Source organism: Hemicordylus capensis, chromosome 1, assembly GCF_027244095.1.
Source record: "Hemicordylus capensis ecotype Gifberg chromosome 1, rHemCap1.1.pri, whole genome shotgun sequence".
Lineage (NCBI taxonomy): Eukaryota > Metazoa > Chordata > Lepidosauria > Squamata > Cordylidae > Hemicordylus > Hemicordylus capensis.
The window spans coordinates 220,364,753-220,381,248 of NC_069657.1; the positions used below are offsets into that span (position 1 = coordinate 220,364,753).

At 44.6% G+C, this 16,496-nt stretch overlaps 1 protein-coding gene across 8 annotated transcripts in view; it reads right to left on the reverse strand.

The window, feature by feature from the left end:
- Nucleotides 1-16,496, reverse strand: part of ALS2 (alsin Rho guanine nucleotide exchange factor ALS2) — a 98,439-nt gene that overhangs the window by 49,488 nt on the left and 32,455 nt on the right. For 7 of the 8 annotated variants that reach the window (XR_008312509.1, XM_053280039.1, XM_053279992.1 and 4 more), the window contains 5 exons: nucleotides 13,938-14,100; nucleotides 12,719-12,850; nucleotides 12,258-12,386; nucleotides 11,042-11,112; nucleotides 2,689-2,755 (listed from right to left, as the gene is read on the reverse strand). Coding sequence is in view for 7 of the 8 variants with exons in the window: in XM_053280039.1 (XP_053136014.1) it covers nucleotides 2,689-2,755; nucleotides 11,042-11,112; nucleotides 12,258-12,386; nucleotides 12,719-12,850; nucleotides 13,938-14,100 (562 nt within the window). In the remaining variant the exon portion in view is untranslated. The remainder of the gene's footprint in view (nucleotides 1-2,688; nucleotides 2,756-11,041; nucleotides 11,113-12,257; nucleotides 12,387-12,718; nucleotides 12,851-13,937; nucleotides 14,101-16,496) is intronic. The other variant, XM_053280047.1, reaches the window with a different exon arrangement.

Sequence of the window (16,496 nt, forward strand, 5' to 3'; positions counted from 1 at the left end):
GGTGGTGCCTCTTCGGCATTGCAGCCCCAATGCTGGGACTTATGCTTTTTATGATGAGAAGAATCCAAAGGTGGCATTGGCGCTTTAAATGTGCCGGTAGTGGCTACCGTGGAAGCTCGGGTCGAGGATTTAGACTGCTCAGTGGCAGTCACCAACTTCAGCTTTGGTATTGTGCCCAATGTCAACTTCGACACCATACCCAATGTCGAGGGCACGGGAGCGTCAATTGGAGATCTAGGCATCGGAGTGCCAGGGCAGAGTGCTTCATCATAAGGGCAGCTCTTAGCCATAGTGCTCTATTTTTTCTTGTTTGATGAGAGAAGGTTAAACAAATTTTAGATGTGAAGGTGCTGTGTTCTTCCCCCATACACAGTAAACACAAATCATGGTCATCTGTTGAGAGGAGTTTAGCGCTGCAGCGAACACAGTGAAAACACACCACGTGCAAGGGGCAAGGCTATGTGCTTCGAGGAGCTAGCCAATTCTGCCCAAATGGTCCCGCGCAGGCTCAGAACCCACTCTTATGAGTACAACAGATCACAATTCAGATCATTAAAAACCACAGGGTTGCAGAAGTCCCAAGATGGTCTAGTGCAGCAGTCTTTTACTTTCTCAGACCTGGGACTCAACATTCAGTCAATATCTTTATTTCGGTCTTTGACCAGCATAAGATAAAATATAATAACAGTGTCTTTAAAAACAGCCTATGCCTGTAAAGACAGTAGCTGTAAAATTATAAAGTAAATGCATTGAGGCAAAGAAATTGGAGACTGTGAGCATAAAACTAATCTATGAGAAGCTAGAAAATAGATAAGATTAGAATTAAGATTTGATTAAAATATGATAAAATGAGAACTATATAACTGAGTAGCAGGGGCGACAGTGTAGGTGTGAGCTGTGTTGAGCCCAATTAATTCTTGCTGGCAGTCAGATCCTAGCACACTGCTGTAAAGAACTTGACAACATGGTGTTATAAAAGGGTTGCAGCCAGAAAGCAGTAGGGAGACACAGTACTGGATTGTGTGGCCTGGCAACCTTGCAAGTAGTGGGAGAATGAGGGTACTGCGTATTTCTCTATAGAATAGGCAGTATAGGAGGATGTGCTTGGTGGTTTCAACTTGCCCAGCGTCACAGTTGCACAGACATCCCAGGAAGGGAATCTTCTTTTATCTTCCACCTAACACGGCTGAAGGGAGGGCGCTGCAACAAGCTAAGGTGAAGGTTCTTCTGTGGTTAGGGGCCTCTAGCTGCATTAAGATATGCAGCTGGTTCCACTATGTACTTTAGGCTTTCAGTGATAGGGAGGTTTGGAGCCCTGTGTCAGTTATGCACTGTTTGAGAAACGTCCTGGCTTGCTGATAACCCAGGGAGAGCAGTTGGGGTGAGAGTACCCAAGTGAAGCCCAGCTGGGCTCCACAGAGAAGTTGCGACTTCACTTCAAATAATTTGAGGGCTGTAGGTATGCAGGAGACTCCTTTTTACCGGAAAAATTTTACGATGGTGGCAGCGCTCCTCTGGGCATTTGGGGCAACATAGCTGCTGTGAGACTTCCTGGTGCCGGACATGTGAAAGACCACCTCCAGCTATTTGAAGCATGGGACTTACTTGATTGTTCCCAATCATGTGCCAGGAATATATCTATGCACCAGGAGTGTGTCTTTGGTCTCCTGGCAAAGCCCATGATTTTGGTTTTATGGTAGTTTATTTCCAGATGGTCCTCCTTACAGTATTGAGCAAGGGTCTCCTGTGCTCTAAGTCCTATGGGGATCCTGGAGAGGATTGCTGCATAGTCTGCATAAAGCGGGATGGAGATGTGTTTATCTGCCAGCTTGGGGTGGGGGTATGAAAGTCCAGATTGTTTAAATAGCCCACCATGGAATTTATGTAGAAGTTGAAAAAAAGTGGGGCAACCGCCCTGAGCCATTTTGGAAGGGTGGCATATAATAAATAAATAATAAATAAGTATGCAACCTTGTTTAACACTGTTACAGTTGTCCTTGGGGGTTGTGTCTGACTGGGATTCAACATTAGCTCCTGCCTGTAACATAGGGCCAATTTTTAAATGTATCACCACATTATGTCCATTCCTCTTCTCTGCCTTTTTTCCTCTTTAAACATGAATAAAAGGAAGAGAAATTGGCAGTGCCACCACTGATGTGATACATGCCACCACTGATGTGATACACTGATGTGATACAAAGCCCCTGGTGGTGCAGTGGTAAAAACTGCTGCCCTGTAACCAGAAGGTTACAAGTTCGATCCTGACCAGGGGCTCAAGGTTGACTCAGCCTTCCATCCTTCCGAGGTCGGTAAAATGAGTACCCAGAATGTTGGGGGCAATATGCTAAATCACTGTAAACCGCTTAGAGAGCTCCGGCTATAAAGCGGTATATAAATGTAAGTGCTATTGCTATTGCTATGTTAAGTCAAAGAATACCCAGCTGTGGAGTCTTAAGACAGGATGCGACATGCATTGCATACTGACTTCTTCTTTATTGTAATATGAAACAAACTGAAAACTGCAACTTTAAAAGAACTCCATTCCTAACTTTGTGAATAGTGAAGGGAAACTCTTAAGATGGCTCTAGAAATTAAGCTAAGCTATATTCTATGGGGAAGAAACCTCCTCCAGTCACTGGCCATCTGACAAGGGCCAGTGGGGAGAAATCAGTCTCTATATTTGCCTACCTTTTCCTGTGGTGTTGATGAAATAAGAATGAACTGTTCCTCAGGCGTAGTGATTCTCAAACCATTTCTATTATATTAAAAGAGAAAATAAATGCTCTGTGTTTAGAAAATTAGTCCAGAAAAATAAAACCATCCTACAGAGCAATCCTATGAATGTTTATTCAGCCATAAGTCCCACAATGTTCAATAATGCTTACTCCAACGTAAGTGTGCATAGGATTGCAGTCCAAATACAACATAGTTGAACAAATTAATATAGTTATCACAGGCAAAATAAATACCAAAACATGCTAGTGGGCAGCCCTGCATTCCACCTTTTGCCCTTATCACCAGCAGTTGATTAACCTAAACTGTCTACATGTGATCAATGCCACCCCTTTCCATCCTGTTTGAATTCAGTTTAACTAAGCTAAGTAGGTATTTTATTCCAAAACCTCAAGAGAAAGCAGAGAATCACTCTGAATAGTAAAGTATCACATAAAAACAGTTGCTCACCTGTAACAGATGATCTGGAGGTGATCTGTTGTATTCCTAAAGAATGGGTTCTATGCCTGCTCAGGGACCTCGTGGACCGATTGACTAGCTCCTCGTGCCACCACCAACTGCCCTGCATGTGATCGTACTTCCGTTAAACAAGGCAGTTGGGGCGTGTCTTCCTCAGTTTCTGTCGACCACCAGTGATCGTTTCCGTACTGACGAACTCTTTCGCTATTTTCCATTCCTTTGCCTTGATTGTGTGGGGAGGCTGGGCGGGTATTATGAATACAACGGATCACCTCCAGATCATCTGTTACAGGTGAGCAACCTGTTTATCTGGATAGTGATCCGTTGCATTAATAAAGAATGGGTGACTAGCCAGCTTCCCCTTCCGGTGGTGGGTCATCAAGGCAAGACTCTCTTAAGAACACTTCGGCCAAACTCCTCATTCTTTGATTGCCGAATGTCTAGAGCATAGTGCTTTACAAATGGATGGCATGTCTTCCAAGTAGCCACCTTACAGATATCTGGCATTGGCACCCCCGCCAAATTTGCAGCTGATGTTGCATAGGCCCTCGTGGAATGTGCTCTTATAGATCTTGGGGGCTCTACCCCTTGAGAATTGTACGCCAGCCTTATTGCTCGTGTTATCCATTGGGAAAGTCATTGATGCGTGACCGAGGTGCCCTCAGCCTTCCCTTGATAAAGTACAAACAGCTTGTTTGTCTTCCTTATTGACCTGGTAGCTTGAAGATAGTGTAGCAATGCCCTCCTCACATCCAGTGAGTGCATTCTTTTTTCCAACTGTGACTGAGGACCCTGGAAGAACACAGGTAGCACAATATCCTCATTTATATGAAACTCAGTGACCACCTTGGGTCTAAATCTTGGGTCTAAGCGCATTATGACTTTTTGCGGGTAAATCAGGGTATAAGGGCGGTCAGCAAGCATCGCTGCCAACTCGCCTACCCGACGTGCTAACGTCACTGCAATTAAGAACACTATCTTTAACGTCACAACTCTTAATGTGGCCGCTGCCAGCAGTTCGAATGGCTGTTCTGTCAGTGCATTTAAAACTAACGTCAGATCCCATTGCTGCATGGGCTGTCTCAACAGCGGGTACAGATTATTCAGTCCTTTCGGGAATTTCTTACTTTCGGGATGTGAAAAAACTGTTGTCCCATTCCAGCCTTTATGCTCTGCCGATATCGCCGCTAAGTGCACACGGAGAGAGGTGTTCGCCAAACCAGACATCTTTAATGTAGTCATATGGAGTAGGACTTGTTTGATTGTCGCCTTCCTTGGGAAGAACCCCTGCCATCTTGCATAGATCTTGTATCTCTGCCACTTACTTGTATAATTACGTCTGGTCGAAACTCTTCTACTATTAAGTAGTATTTTACGCATCACCCTATTTGCCAAGCTGTCAACTTCAGTGTGTTTAGTTGCGGGTGCAGTATCAGTCCTTGGGCCCGGCTTAACAAGTCCGGGTATTCTGGAAACCGATTATATCGCCCGTGGGATAGCCTTAGCAAGAGTGCAAACCATGGTTGCCTGGGCCACCATGGGGTTAGTAGAATCCCCCTCATTCCATCTCAGAGTGTCTGCGACAGCACCCGGGATATTAGTGGTTGCGGAGGAAACAAATAAAAGGGACCCTTGATCCATAGATGTTGGAACGCATCGCCCAGAGAGTTCTCGCCATGTCCTGCACGCGAACAAAACCTCCAACATTTTCTGTTCACAGCAGTCGCAAACAAGTCTATCTCTGGCCTGCCCCATTTTTTGAAAACTGGTAGAAGATAAACTCGTTTATCTCCCACTCATGATGCTGGTTCCGTTGCAATTTCCGGCTCAGCTTGTCCGCCTGGACATTGTCCTCCCCCGTGATATGTAACACCGTGGGGAATATATCTTGTGCAATGCTCCAGACCCATATCCGCTTGCTCAGCTGACACAGGGATTGGGACACCGTGCCCCCTTGCTTGTTTAAATAAGCAATGGTGGTAGTATTGTCCAAATTTACTTGTACCACACCCCCGTCAACTGGGGTCTGAAGGCCTTCAACGCTAAGAACACAGCTAGGAGTTCCAGGCAATTTATATGTCTGCGCTTCTGTTCCTGGGTCCACTGACCCTGGACTTGATCATGGCCACAATGTGCTCTCCAACCCCAAAGGGAGGCATCTGTTGTCACCCAATGCATTGGCGCTCTGGGTTGGAATGCTATCCCCACATGTAGATTGTCGTGCTGGGTCCACCACCGAAGTGACTCTAACACATGACTCGGGATCAGTAGCAACTTCCTCTGATTGTCCAGGTTTGGGCGAAAACTCCGTAGGTACCACAACTGGAGGTTGCACATGCGAAGACGGGTGTAGGCCACGGTTGTGTTGCAGGATGCCATCAACCCCAGCATCTTCTGAATGGTTTCTGCTGGTTGTTGCGGCATTCTTTCGAACAAGAGTACCAGGCCTCTGATTTGTTGGTATCTGGACTCTGGCAAATACACCTTCTTTTCCTCCATATTCAGCACTGCTCCTATGAAATCCACTTGCCTTTGAGGGATCAAGTTTGATTTTTTTCAATTCACATTGATTCCTAATGTGTCCAGGAACTCCAGGACAAGCTGGATCTGAGAAAGTAACTTTTCTCTGTCACTGTTCACAATGAGCCAGTTGTCCAAATATGGATATATCACCACACCCCTTGTTCTTAAGAATGCTACAACTGCCATCACCCTTGTAAATACACATGGGGCCGTTGAGAGGCCGAACAGCAAAACCACATACTGGTATGCTATATCGCCTACTGTGAAGCAAAGGTACTTCTGGTGCCCTTTGCGGATCCCCACATGAAAGTAAGCGTCCTTTAGATCCAGAGTGACAGCCCACTCTTCCTTTGCCAGGAATTATAAAATTCCCTGTAGAGTTATCATTCTGAATTTCCTTGTATCTATAAAGCAATTTAGATCTCTCAAGTCCATTAACACCTGAATCCCCCCATCCTTCTTGGGGATTTGAAAATATCTGGAGTAAAAACCCCTCATTCTGTCCATACACTGCACCTGCACAATTGCCTGTTTCGTGAGTAGTACCTCCACTTCTCCTCTTTACACCTCCGTTGACCTGGTATATTACACCCTGAAAAGGTGGCAAATTCTTGAACTCTATTGCGTAACCAGAGTTTATGATTTTCAGTACCCATTGATCTGATGTTATGTTGTGCCACGCTTGGGCATGGCTTGCCAATTTGAAGGAAACATTGGCCGTCACAAGGCTGGTGTTGGGAGCCTCGGGTACTGAACTTGGTGTTACTATGTGCCTGTGCTGTGGATGGACTTGAACTTCAAAGAGACTGCTTTGTCTGCTCTTTGGTTGGTTTCTGGCCCTTTGATTTCTGAAAATAGGGCTTATTTCTTTGGTAAGCTCTATTCTGTTTCCTGTACTCCTTCCTCTCTTGCCTATAAGAATAATGGTTTTGCTGTCTCCCACAGGAGCGTCCACGAGATTGCTGTCCTGCCGAAGTTGTAGCCGCCATAAAGGACTTAGCTGTGAACTTCATCTTCTTCCATGACTCCATCGTGTCATCAGTTGATTCCGCAAACAATCCTTTCCCATCAAAAGGTAAGTGCTCTATCTTATCCTTCATTTCCGGTTGCAAGTTTGTCGATCTGAGCCACGCATGGCGTCGCAAAGTAATAGCCATGGCCATGGCCCACGACTCAGTCTCAGCCAGATGTTTAAAGGTACTAAGCAAGTGCCTAGTCACCACAGTCACTTTTTCATAGGTCTGTGCTAATGCCTTCTGCAATTCTTCAGGGGACATTGACGATGAATCCTGGAAGAATACAGCCCAGAGGTGGTGTGCATAACGCGTCATACAGGCAGAGTAATTTGCTATCTTGACAGCGAGACTAGAAGTGGAATACACTCTCTGCCCTAAAACATCGAGCTTTCTTCCCTCTTTGTCGGTGGGAGTAGTGTGGCGCTGTCCACTCTTCGTAGATGCACACTCAACTACTATCGAGTTCGGATCCAGATGCCTCACGAGGTAGGTGCTCCCCTCCTCTTGTATCCGATATAAACCTTCCAACTTTCTCGAAGTGGCTGTAGATGTCTGCAACACCTCCCAAGCAGACTGAGCCGCTTTAGATATAGCTGGTATCATTGGGAGAGATACTGGGTGGGTAAGCTTCGCTTTTGCCATCATATTGTATATGAGATCCTTCAGGTCCAATTCAGGCAATTTAACCACAAGGCCCAAGGCCTCCGCCATTTCCCGTATTTGAGTATGATATGCCTTCAACTCCTCTGTGGGAGAAATGGAAGTTTTCGGTGCTACCTCTGCAGGGGGGTCAGGCTCAGTAGGCTCAGGCAGCTCACCCCCTTCAGTGTCAAACACATAAGAGGTATCCGTGTCACTACCTCTACTGCTCAAAGTGTCATGCGCAGAAGCAACACTACCCCTAGGGGCAAGGCCGGTAGGGATCGAAGGCAAAGCCTTCTGCTGGTCTTGCAAAACACCCTTGGGCCAGCTTGTCAGTTTAGAAATGTCGGTTGGCTTTTGTGGCTCTACAAGCCGCTCTTGCGCCCTCGGTAGCGGTGGAATCGAATGGGAACGACGAAGTTCCTGCTGTGCCTTCCAGACTTTATATTCTGCATAGTCTGGCGGATAGATTATGTCAGGGCTATGTCTGAATCCACAAGTATGTGTGATGCGCCCTCCGTCCATCGAGGTGGCTGCAGCTACATAAATCGGGCGCGCTAATATAGGCATGGGTCTAGGAAGACTGTGACACTCAGTTGTCGGGGCCACTAAAAGTCTAATTGGGCTAATTGAAGCGGACACGAGGCAATTTGACTCTTGTGGCCGCAGCAGCGCCTTCACTGGTGACAAAGAAGGCGTTTTGGGAACCTCAGCAGTAGCTAATTGTTCCAACGTCTCTACACCAGCAAAACCATGGAAGGTCGACCCCAATGGTGTGGCCTCACTAGACTCCAACTGAGCCATCATTGAAGTCCTAGCCTTAGGTAGAGCCATCTCTTCCTCTAACACCCGTTCTCCAAAGTCCATAAACTCCTCTGGCCGATAAGTATTCAGGGGCGTTACTGCTGGAGACTGAGTGGATGTCCATGCAGGAGTCAAGTCCTTCGCTGCTCGATGCTGCACCGTGGGTTGTACTTCCTTTAATGTCATAGCTGTCGATATCGACACTCACGGAGCATTCAGTCCCTCCATGGGTGCTGATCTCTGTGTCGACGCCGAAGCTGATGTCGACATTACTGGCTCCGTTGATATCGACCCTGGCGCTTCCATCGATACCGAGTTCGGTACAGCCCTAGATGCTGCTGCTGCCGCTGCAACCGATCTTGATGTCGAAGCCGATGCCGACGCCGATCTTGATGCCAAGGGCAAACCGTCCGATGACGGGGAGCTCTGCAGCACCCAAGGTGACGGGGTTCTCTGCAAAGTAGTGTCCCAATCCTCAGCCTTGGCTTGCAAATCTGTAGGCGAAGGTGTTCTACTGTGAATACGAGGTTTTTTTAGTCTTTTTCTAGGTGGTGAGAAATTGCCCTCCTCATCTGTGGAGGAGTAACGAGCCTTCTTGTGCTAATGCCGCTTCTTCCTCACAGCTTCAGGCTGTTTAAACTCCTACTCCATAGTGGCTTTAGACTGCGCACTTGCAGAGTCCACTAACAAAGGAACTGATGCCAAAGACACAGTCTCACTCGACAACGACCTTGATGCCGAAGGTCTCAGTGTCGAAGGTCTCGGCGTTGGGGGTCGTAGCGCGTCCCCATAAAGCGCCGCCCGCAATCTCAGTGCCCGATTCTTAAGAGTCTGTTTAGAAAAAGAGCAGCAGATTTTGCAGTTTGCCGGGTTGTGCTGCTCTCCCAGGCATAGCAAGCAGGCGTCATGGGTATCAGTAGAAGGTAACTTCGCTCAGCAGTTAGTACACCTTTTAAATGTCGTTTTAACCACCGGCTTTGACGCCATAGTCCGATCAGCCTCACGACTAATCCTAAGCCCGAAGGCTATTATTTAGGGAAAACCAAGTACGTGTCCTATAAAACAGTCCAAAATCGAGTACCAGTACGTTTTTCCGAATCCGTTCCAAGTCTTTTGCCGTAGTATCAAGAATAATTTCCGAGGAGCTAAATGATCCGAGGTCTAGACGCAATGGCGGTCTAAAAGAAACTGAGGAAGACACGCCCCAAATGCCTTGTTTAACGGAAGCACGATAACGTGCAGGGCAGTTGACGAGGAGCTAGTCAATCGGTCCGCGAGGTCCCTGCGCAGGCGCAGAACCCATTCTTTATGAATGCAACAGATCACTATCCAGATCCTAGCAATTCCTATTCTGTTTCAGTTGCTTTGCATATGCAACTTTAAGGACAACTGTGAGCTCTCTGTGCTAAAAAATTCTGCATCCTGTATCAATTTAATTTAAATTAAATATAATATAAATTAAACAAAGCAATATATTTCTGTTTATCTAATATATCGTATACTGCTCCTGCTAGATCAAATATACTAGAAGATTTATTCATACATGCTTCTGGATCATAAGAATTTATCAAGCTTTGCCCACATACATTCAAGCCTATCTTTGCATTCATATAAGCTGGACACTTGCTTTCTTTAATTAAAAGTAGAAGATTAAAACCAAGATCCTCAGGATCAGCTCCAGACCAAATACCACACTGTGCAATTTTTCTGTGAACACAGCTCTGTAAATATTACTGAAGTACTTCATTTTATTTTTATTGGTCTAAAAACAAGGAACCACATGCTATTCTTTTTAGAAACCATGCAAAAATGTAGAATTCCCTACATAATTTTATAGACCAATCACACCTGCACAAAGAACACCGAAGGTTCACGTCTAGAACTGCTGTACCAGTCAAAGTATGATTTAGAAACATTGGAATCATCCCAAAATCTTAGAGTGGATAGCTGGTTTTCTAGAACCCAGCAAATAGCTTTATCAAGAAATGGACTCATCACAGAAGGTGAGCATTAGGTTTGGTTGAGGAAGACTGGATTTTTAACATTTGGTTTCCCTTTTTATCCTATGTTAACAATAGTTCTACACACTCTCCACGCCCCCTTGCTCACATAACTTTCTGGAGTGATGTACATTATAATTGTGTACCTCTTACTTTTATCCTGTGGGCTTGATATGCTTTCTCATTAAGAAATAAGACTCTCAGGTGAATTTTGTATATTTTTATTCTGTTTCTTGTGTCATTTTTTCTGTTTCTGTAACATTACAATTCAACAAGATAGATATATATTTATATATATATATATATATATATATATATATATATATATATATATAGAAAGACTAAATCTAAAATGGTGATGATTTTATTTCATCAACCATAACACGGAGTGTATTCAGACACTTCAAACCATGGGCTCATGAACTTCCTCCTTGTCTCCATACCGCTCCTCTTGTGTGCAGTGACTTATAATTGCGGTCAGCGGCAGTTATTTGCCACTACATATAAACATGGCAAACTATGGTTCCTTACAACCCATATAGTTTGCCTGTAACCCAGGATCCTAACAAACCATGCTTTCATCCTGGTTTGTGCCTAACTGGAATTAGAAGCTTCTGACTGCAGCACACAAAGGGAAGAGAGAAAGAGAGGGGGCAGCACACAAGCCCAAGGCTCAACTCTGCTCATGCACATAATGCCAAACCATGATTTGGCATTATTCCTGAAAGCATTCTTTGGCATTACCAGATGTGATTCCAATATCACAGCACAAGAGGGCTGGAGTTTCAAGGAAGTTACAACTTGTCAGCTGTTCCAGAAAAGCAATAATAAATTCCAACCTGACAGTGGTCGAAAATTACTTACGTATTACCAGACTCTTCTGAAACAGGCTCTACCCACAGTGTGGACAAGGAAAAAATATGATGAGTTGAGAACTGCAAACAAACAAAACATATGAACAGGAAAACTCACTCTTCACATTATGATCAGCCATTCATAATAAGCAGTGTTCTTTACTGTTTTCCCCTTGAGAGACTAATGATGCTGAACCAGATCACTGAAAGTTAGTTATTGCTAAAAGCTCCAGCTCTCTTAATAGTCCCCAAGAGACCCAATCTGATAAGGATATCCCTAAGCTCAATTTGCAAGACAGACTGCAACCACATCTGTACCAAAAACTAGTGACTATGAACCACAATTCAGTGGCCTCCCTGCCAGAAGCTGAAAAAAGGTCAACTCTCTTGGCTCCCCGCTCCTTTTCTTTTCTTTTTGAAGGGAGTGACCTAATTGTTTATTATTTCATTTATATACTGCTGTTAAAGATAAAAATCACAGCAGTTCACAAAGATCGAACACATAAATACAAGAAATACGAAATAAAATAGAAAAGGGGGGAAAATACACAATACAGTTAACATCATACGTTGGATGGTTAAATGGTTTAAATCAGTTTTTAAAAGCAATTTAACGAAAAGATAAGGTATCAAAAGCTAAGCAGAATAAAGACATCTTTATTCCCCATTTAAAAGCAGCAGATGTGGAGGCCTAGAGCACACCCCCAGGAAGTGAGTTCTACAAACATGGTGCCACGACAGAGGAGACCCCGCCCCTGGTACTCACCAATTGACTTTATGTCAAAGCTGGGCCAGAGATCAGGGTCTGAGATGAATATCTTAAAGTCAGGTATATAACTTAACCTAAGGGCTCATGGCTTAATGTTCTGAAATCTAATGGTATTAAATGATTAATATAAGCACTTATTGAAGGGATGGGAGGGGTGCATTTTGTTTTGGAACCCCATTAGAAATTAAATGGTCTGACAAGGATCCTAGGTCATATTATACAGATGACCTAGCTCCAAATTCACTTCATCCATGCTAGTTTTAATGAAAACGTAGATGTTCTCAGTTACTCCAGGTGTCAGTTTGTTTATTTCTGCAGGCACTGCATGTTTCCCTGAGGAGGATACGGAATAAATGATCACTATGTACTTTTTAAGAACAGCCTTGTCTTACAATGTGCCCTATCCAACAAGGTACAATGGAAATAATTCAGCTCCAAGTGCCCACTGGGAGCTCACCTGAGCATGGACCAAAGCATCATTAAAGAGGATGAACCAGTTTACTGAGAATCTCCCTGCATGCTGAAGTGACAGTCCCCGATTGCTGCTTTCACAGATTAAACGTCGCTCTGGTTTTCTCAAGGAATCCTATAATTGAAATGAAAAAGCCCCACAAATGAGTTTGACAGTAACTAATGCTGTCTTTGTATCATTAGTTCTAAGATTAGATATGCATCACAAATGGTGTCTGGATCTGTTGCATCGCAACTGTGTTACATATTTTAATGGGGCAGAATCATAATACCAATTAATAAAGATTATATTTTCTAAAACTGAAAGTGTTGCCACATAAAGAGAGGTTACAGAAAACGAAGGGCATTGCTGGGTCTTGTTTCAGGGCTAATGGAAATGTGCAATGCAATGCTTATGCTAGCAGAGAATACAGTTAGGTTCTAATGAGACAACAGCTGACAACATACTGTCATTTTCCCAGGAAAGGTCTTCCAGAAGCTCAGCGTGTATTCAGCCTCTTTCCTTTTCCTGCTGAGATGGACAGCAAGGGTTTCATAAGAAGAAATGGAATCCTGAAGGCGCTGATATTCTGGAGATGTCTACGGAGGGGGAACAAATAAAATGACTGGTGGGCTATTAGTCTTTCAGGGACCTATTTTAGTATCTTGTTACACAGTTACATTTTAGCAATATTTAAAATGTGGCACATTTAAGAATTCAATGAGATTAGTAAGGGAAGGGTCAATTGTTGTTTTGTGTGGCAGTAAGGTTTGGGTGATGCTGTAAGAGTCTTGATTGAAGAGGCTCAATTAAGCATAAAGCCAGAACGGTTATTATGTTGAGAGTACTTAAACATTTTAAAAGCTCCCAATCAATTTTTGCAATACTCTTGAAACAACTTGAGAACTTGTACAAGCCACAGACTTCAGCATGATTTATAACATGGCGATTACCAAATTGTGGTCTTGGAAGACATGCTCCATTTTCTAGAGACTTAAGACCAACCTTCCATTTCAGCCCCAAGAAAATACTTCCATGTGGAAGTTCCCTCAGCAGTTTCTTCATAGGAGGGCAGTAATCTATAGCTCCAGCTACCATGTGAATTCTGTCCATCCCATGGAATGTCTCCATAACATGGCTGGTATGTTTGCCAATAGAGACACATTCTTTAGCTAGATTCAGATGCGATACAAACATGGTGTGTGCTGACCATAGTTAAGATTCCACACACCAGGCCAAATGTGTAACAGTCAAACCATGCTTTAGAGCTGCTTGTCTAACTTTATTTTCTATCTGCTCAGGACTTGGCTAAGTTCACTCCTGGCTCTACGGTGCAGCAGACTCCTAAGGTCAAGCAATTGCCCAATCTGTGGTTAATCAGTGCTAGTAAAATTAAGACACAACAGCAAACCAAAGTTAGGACAGACTGTGGTTTGCAAGCCATGGGTTCAGATCCTGGTTTGTTGGTCCCAGACCACCATGGTCTGCGAGCAGGCCGGGATTCAGATATTAAGGTTTTAAACCTGTGCACACTTTTGCGGGAGTAAGCTCCACTGAACACAATGAATCTTACTTCAGAGTATACAGGCACAGGACTGGACAACAACCAACGATGAGACATTTACAGAATTTAAGCAAACACTAAAAATATTCCAGTTTGTGAAGCTTTCACATCCAACAACTTACCACTTCAAAACACGTAGCAAGCTTTAGCAAAACTCTAGCATAATTATGAAGTCGTCTAATTGGCAAGAAAAACAGAGTATTTAGCACTTCCACTAATGGGCAGGTCTCCTCATCTGTCTCTGACAGATCCTGAAGCAATGCCTGGTTTTTACTTAAGAAATCCCTACAGGTAAAAGACAGATGTGCATTAATATCTCCATAAGAGTTCAGTAATAACCTACAAACACTACAGTTCAGTGAAATCATAAACTAGTGGAGATTATTAAAGAGAAACAAATTCAAAGACACTTAAGAACTCATTATGTGAAGAAATGAGTAGTAGCAATCTACTCCACTCTTCCTCAGAGCAGCTCAGGGTGGCTTACAGAAGGTTTCTAGGTGCTTGCCCATACAGGTAGCTAAAAAGCAGGAATGGGCCTGTTTAGCTTCAGCCATGAACTGCACCAAGTATTTGTAGATCATTCATTAGGTGAAGATATCTGCCCTTCTTTTGAATCAGTATTGAACAGAGATAAAGGTGAGACAATATGCCATTTGCTATCTCTTGTTAAAAGCAGCACAGTTAGGGACGCAGGAAGCTGCCTTCTACCGAGTAGGTAGAATGGTCCTTTTAGCTCAGCACTGTCTGCACAGACTGGCAGCGGCTTCTCCAAGGTTACAGACAGGAGTCTCTCCAGCCCTATCATGCAGATGCTCTTCCCAGAGTGGGCTCATCCCTGAGGGGAATATCTTACAGTACTCACATGTAGTCTCCCATTCAAATGCAAACCGGGGCAGACCCTGCTTACCAAAGAGGATAATTCATGTTTGTGCCTGAACATTTCTCTCCACAATCCTCAATGCCAGAAGTAAAACTACCATTAGGCAACTGTGTGAAGTGATCATGGGCCACCCAATGGGGCGAGGCCACACACTGCTTGCCTCTGCAGCCACCCCTCCCTGGCATCAAAGAGCTGGTGCACAAGGGACCAGGGGAGATGCCTGCCAGTCTCCCTCCGCCCTTGGACGCAGGCTAATGACATCACCACTGGGCAACATGCACAGGGTGGTGACATCATTAACCCCTACACCAGAGCTCTCAAGGACAGAAGAGGCAAGGAGCTGCAGAGAAGGTTGTGTGCCTTCCCCTGCCCTATGCTCTTTGCTGGCACAGAGAAGGGATTGGGAGGGTGGCTGTGGAGGAGAGAGTGGGAGCCACCAAAGAACCTAGCCGCAGGCCACTGCACACATCACTACTGCTCAATATAGCCCTGATTTGCCTCTGAACATGGGGAAGTGATCGTTGTGATCTAATCTTCCTAGTGTCTCAGAGAAAGGAAGCATGAATCCCAAGGGCCCAAGAATAGGCATAACAAAGACTGTAAACCATCCTGAATTGCAATACTGAGGGTGGCAATCAGTACCCCAGCTATAAGGACTGCCTCAAAATGGCAACAATGGAGAGCTGTGGATATCTCCAGGAAGTACTCAAGATCAGTCAACCTCTTCCCTTTTTAGAAGATAAAAACACAGCCCAGAGTGACTGCTTGAAAATTTGACCAACAAAAGACCCAGAGAGAGATGGAGGTGGGGAGCACACCCCCACCTACTGTTGGCTCAACTACTTGAAAGGAATAGCAGGACATCACTGGCCCTAAACAAGTATTTTGTTCTCAGCCATTGAGCATTGTTTCCAGCACTGGCACCTGTCTATCCCTGCTCCAAGGGCACAGAAGTCCTATGAAGGACTCCTCTTCTCTCTTCGACTTGCACAGTTTGCACCCATACACCAATCTGTTCTTTTCCACAATCCCGTGGACACCTCCACGCACTCCAAGTTCAGCTAAAGAGTCAAGACAGTTTCTGAGTTTTCTCCCTTGAATCTCTTTCTGCAGGAGAACGGATGGCCCTAAACTGCCTTTCCACTGTTGTGCCAGAGATCTTGCAGACTGGGCCCCTTTCCCTTCCTGCAACTCTCATAGGGGTTGCAATCTCCCTGAAATGGGTTGGTGTGAATCTTGTGCTTGCATCTGAATTGCCCAGGATCCACAAGCCCTCTTCAAGATCTTCAGTTTTATCCCTTCATGACAAGGTCTATCCTCTTCCACCCAGAGAAGGGCAAACCACAAACCTGAAATCAATGCTCACCAGCCATGCAGAGTTTAGGAAAGGTATGTTGACTGTAACTGTCTTTCTTCTTACTTTGCCTATTACCCCCTCCCCTCTATGCTAGGCTCCTTGCAAGCTTGCTTGCATTCATGGGAGTTTGGTGCTCTGCTTAAGGACCAACATTTCATAGTTAGATGCTGCTGCCCTGGCACTCAGAGAGGTTGCCAACTACCACTTCTTACTTCTCCCTTTCTGTCTTTAATAAAACTTATTCTTTGTTTTTGAAGAAACCTGGTCTTGACTCAGTTACTCCCTTTTGGGTACCCTCATTCCAACCTGCCTTTACTCATGCCAGAAGCCCTAAAACTTGTTGTATGTACCTTTGCACCTAAGTTGAGCTAATTTTCCACATACAGATCAAAAGCATAGTCACGGGGTGCAGTAGCAACTACATGCCCTAGCTAATGTGGT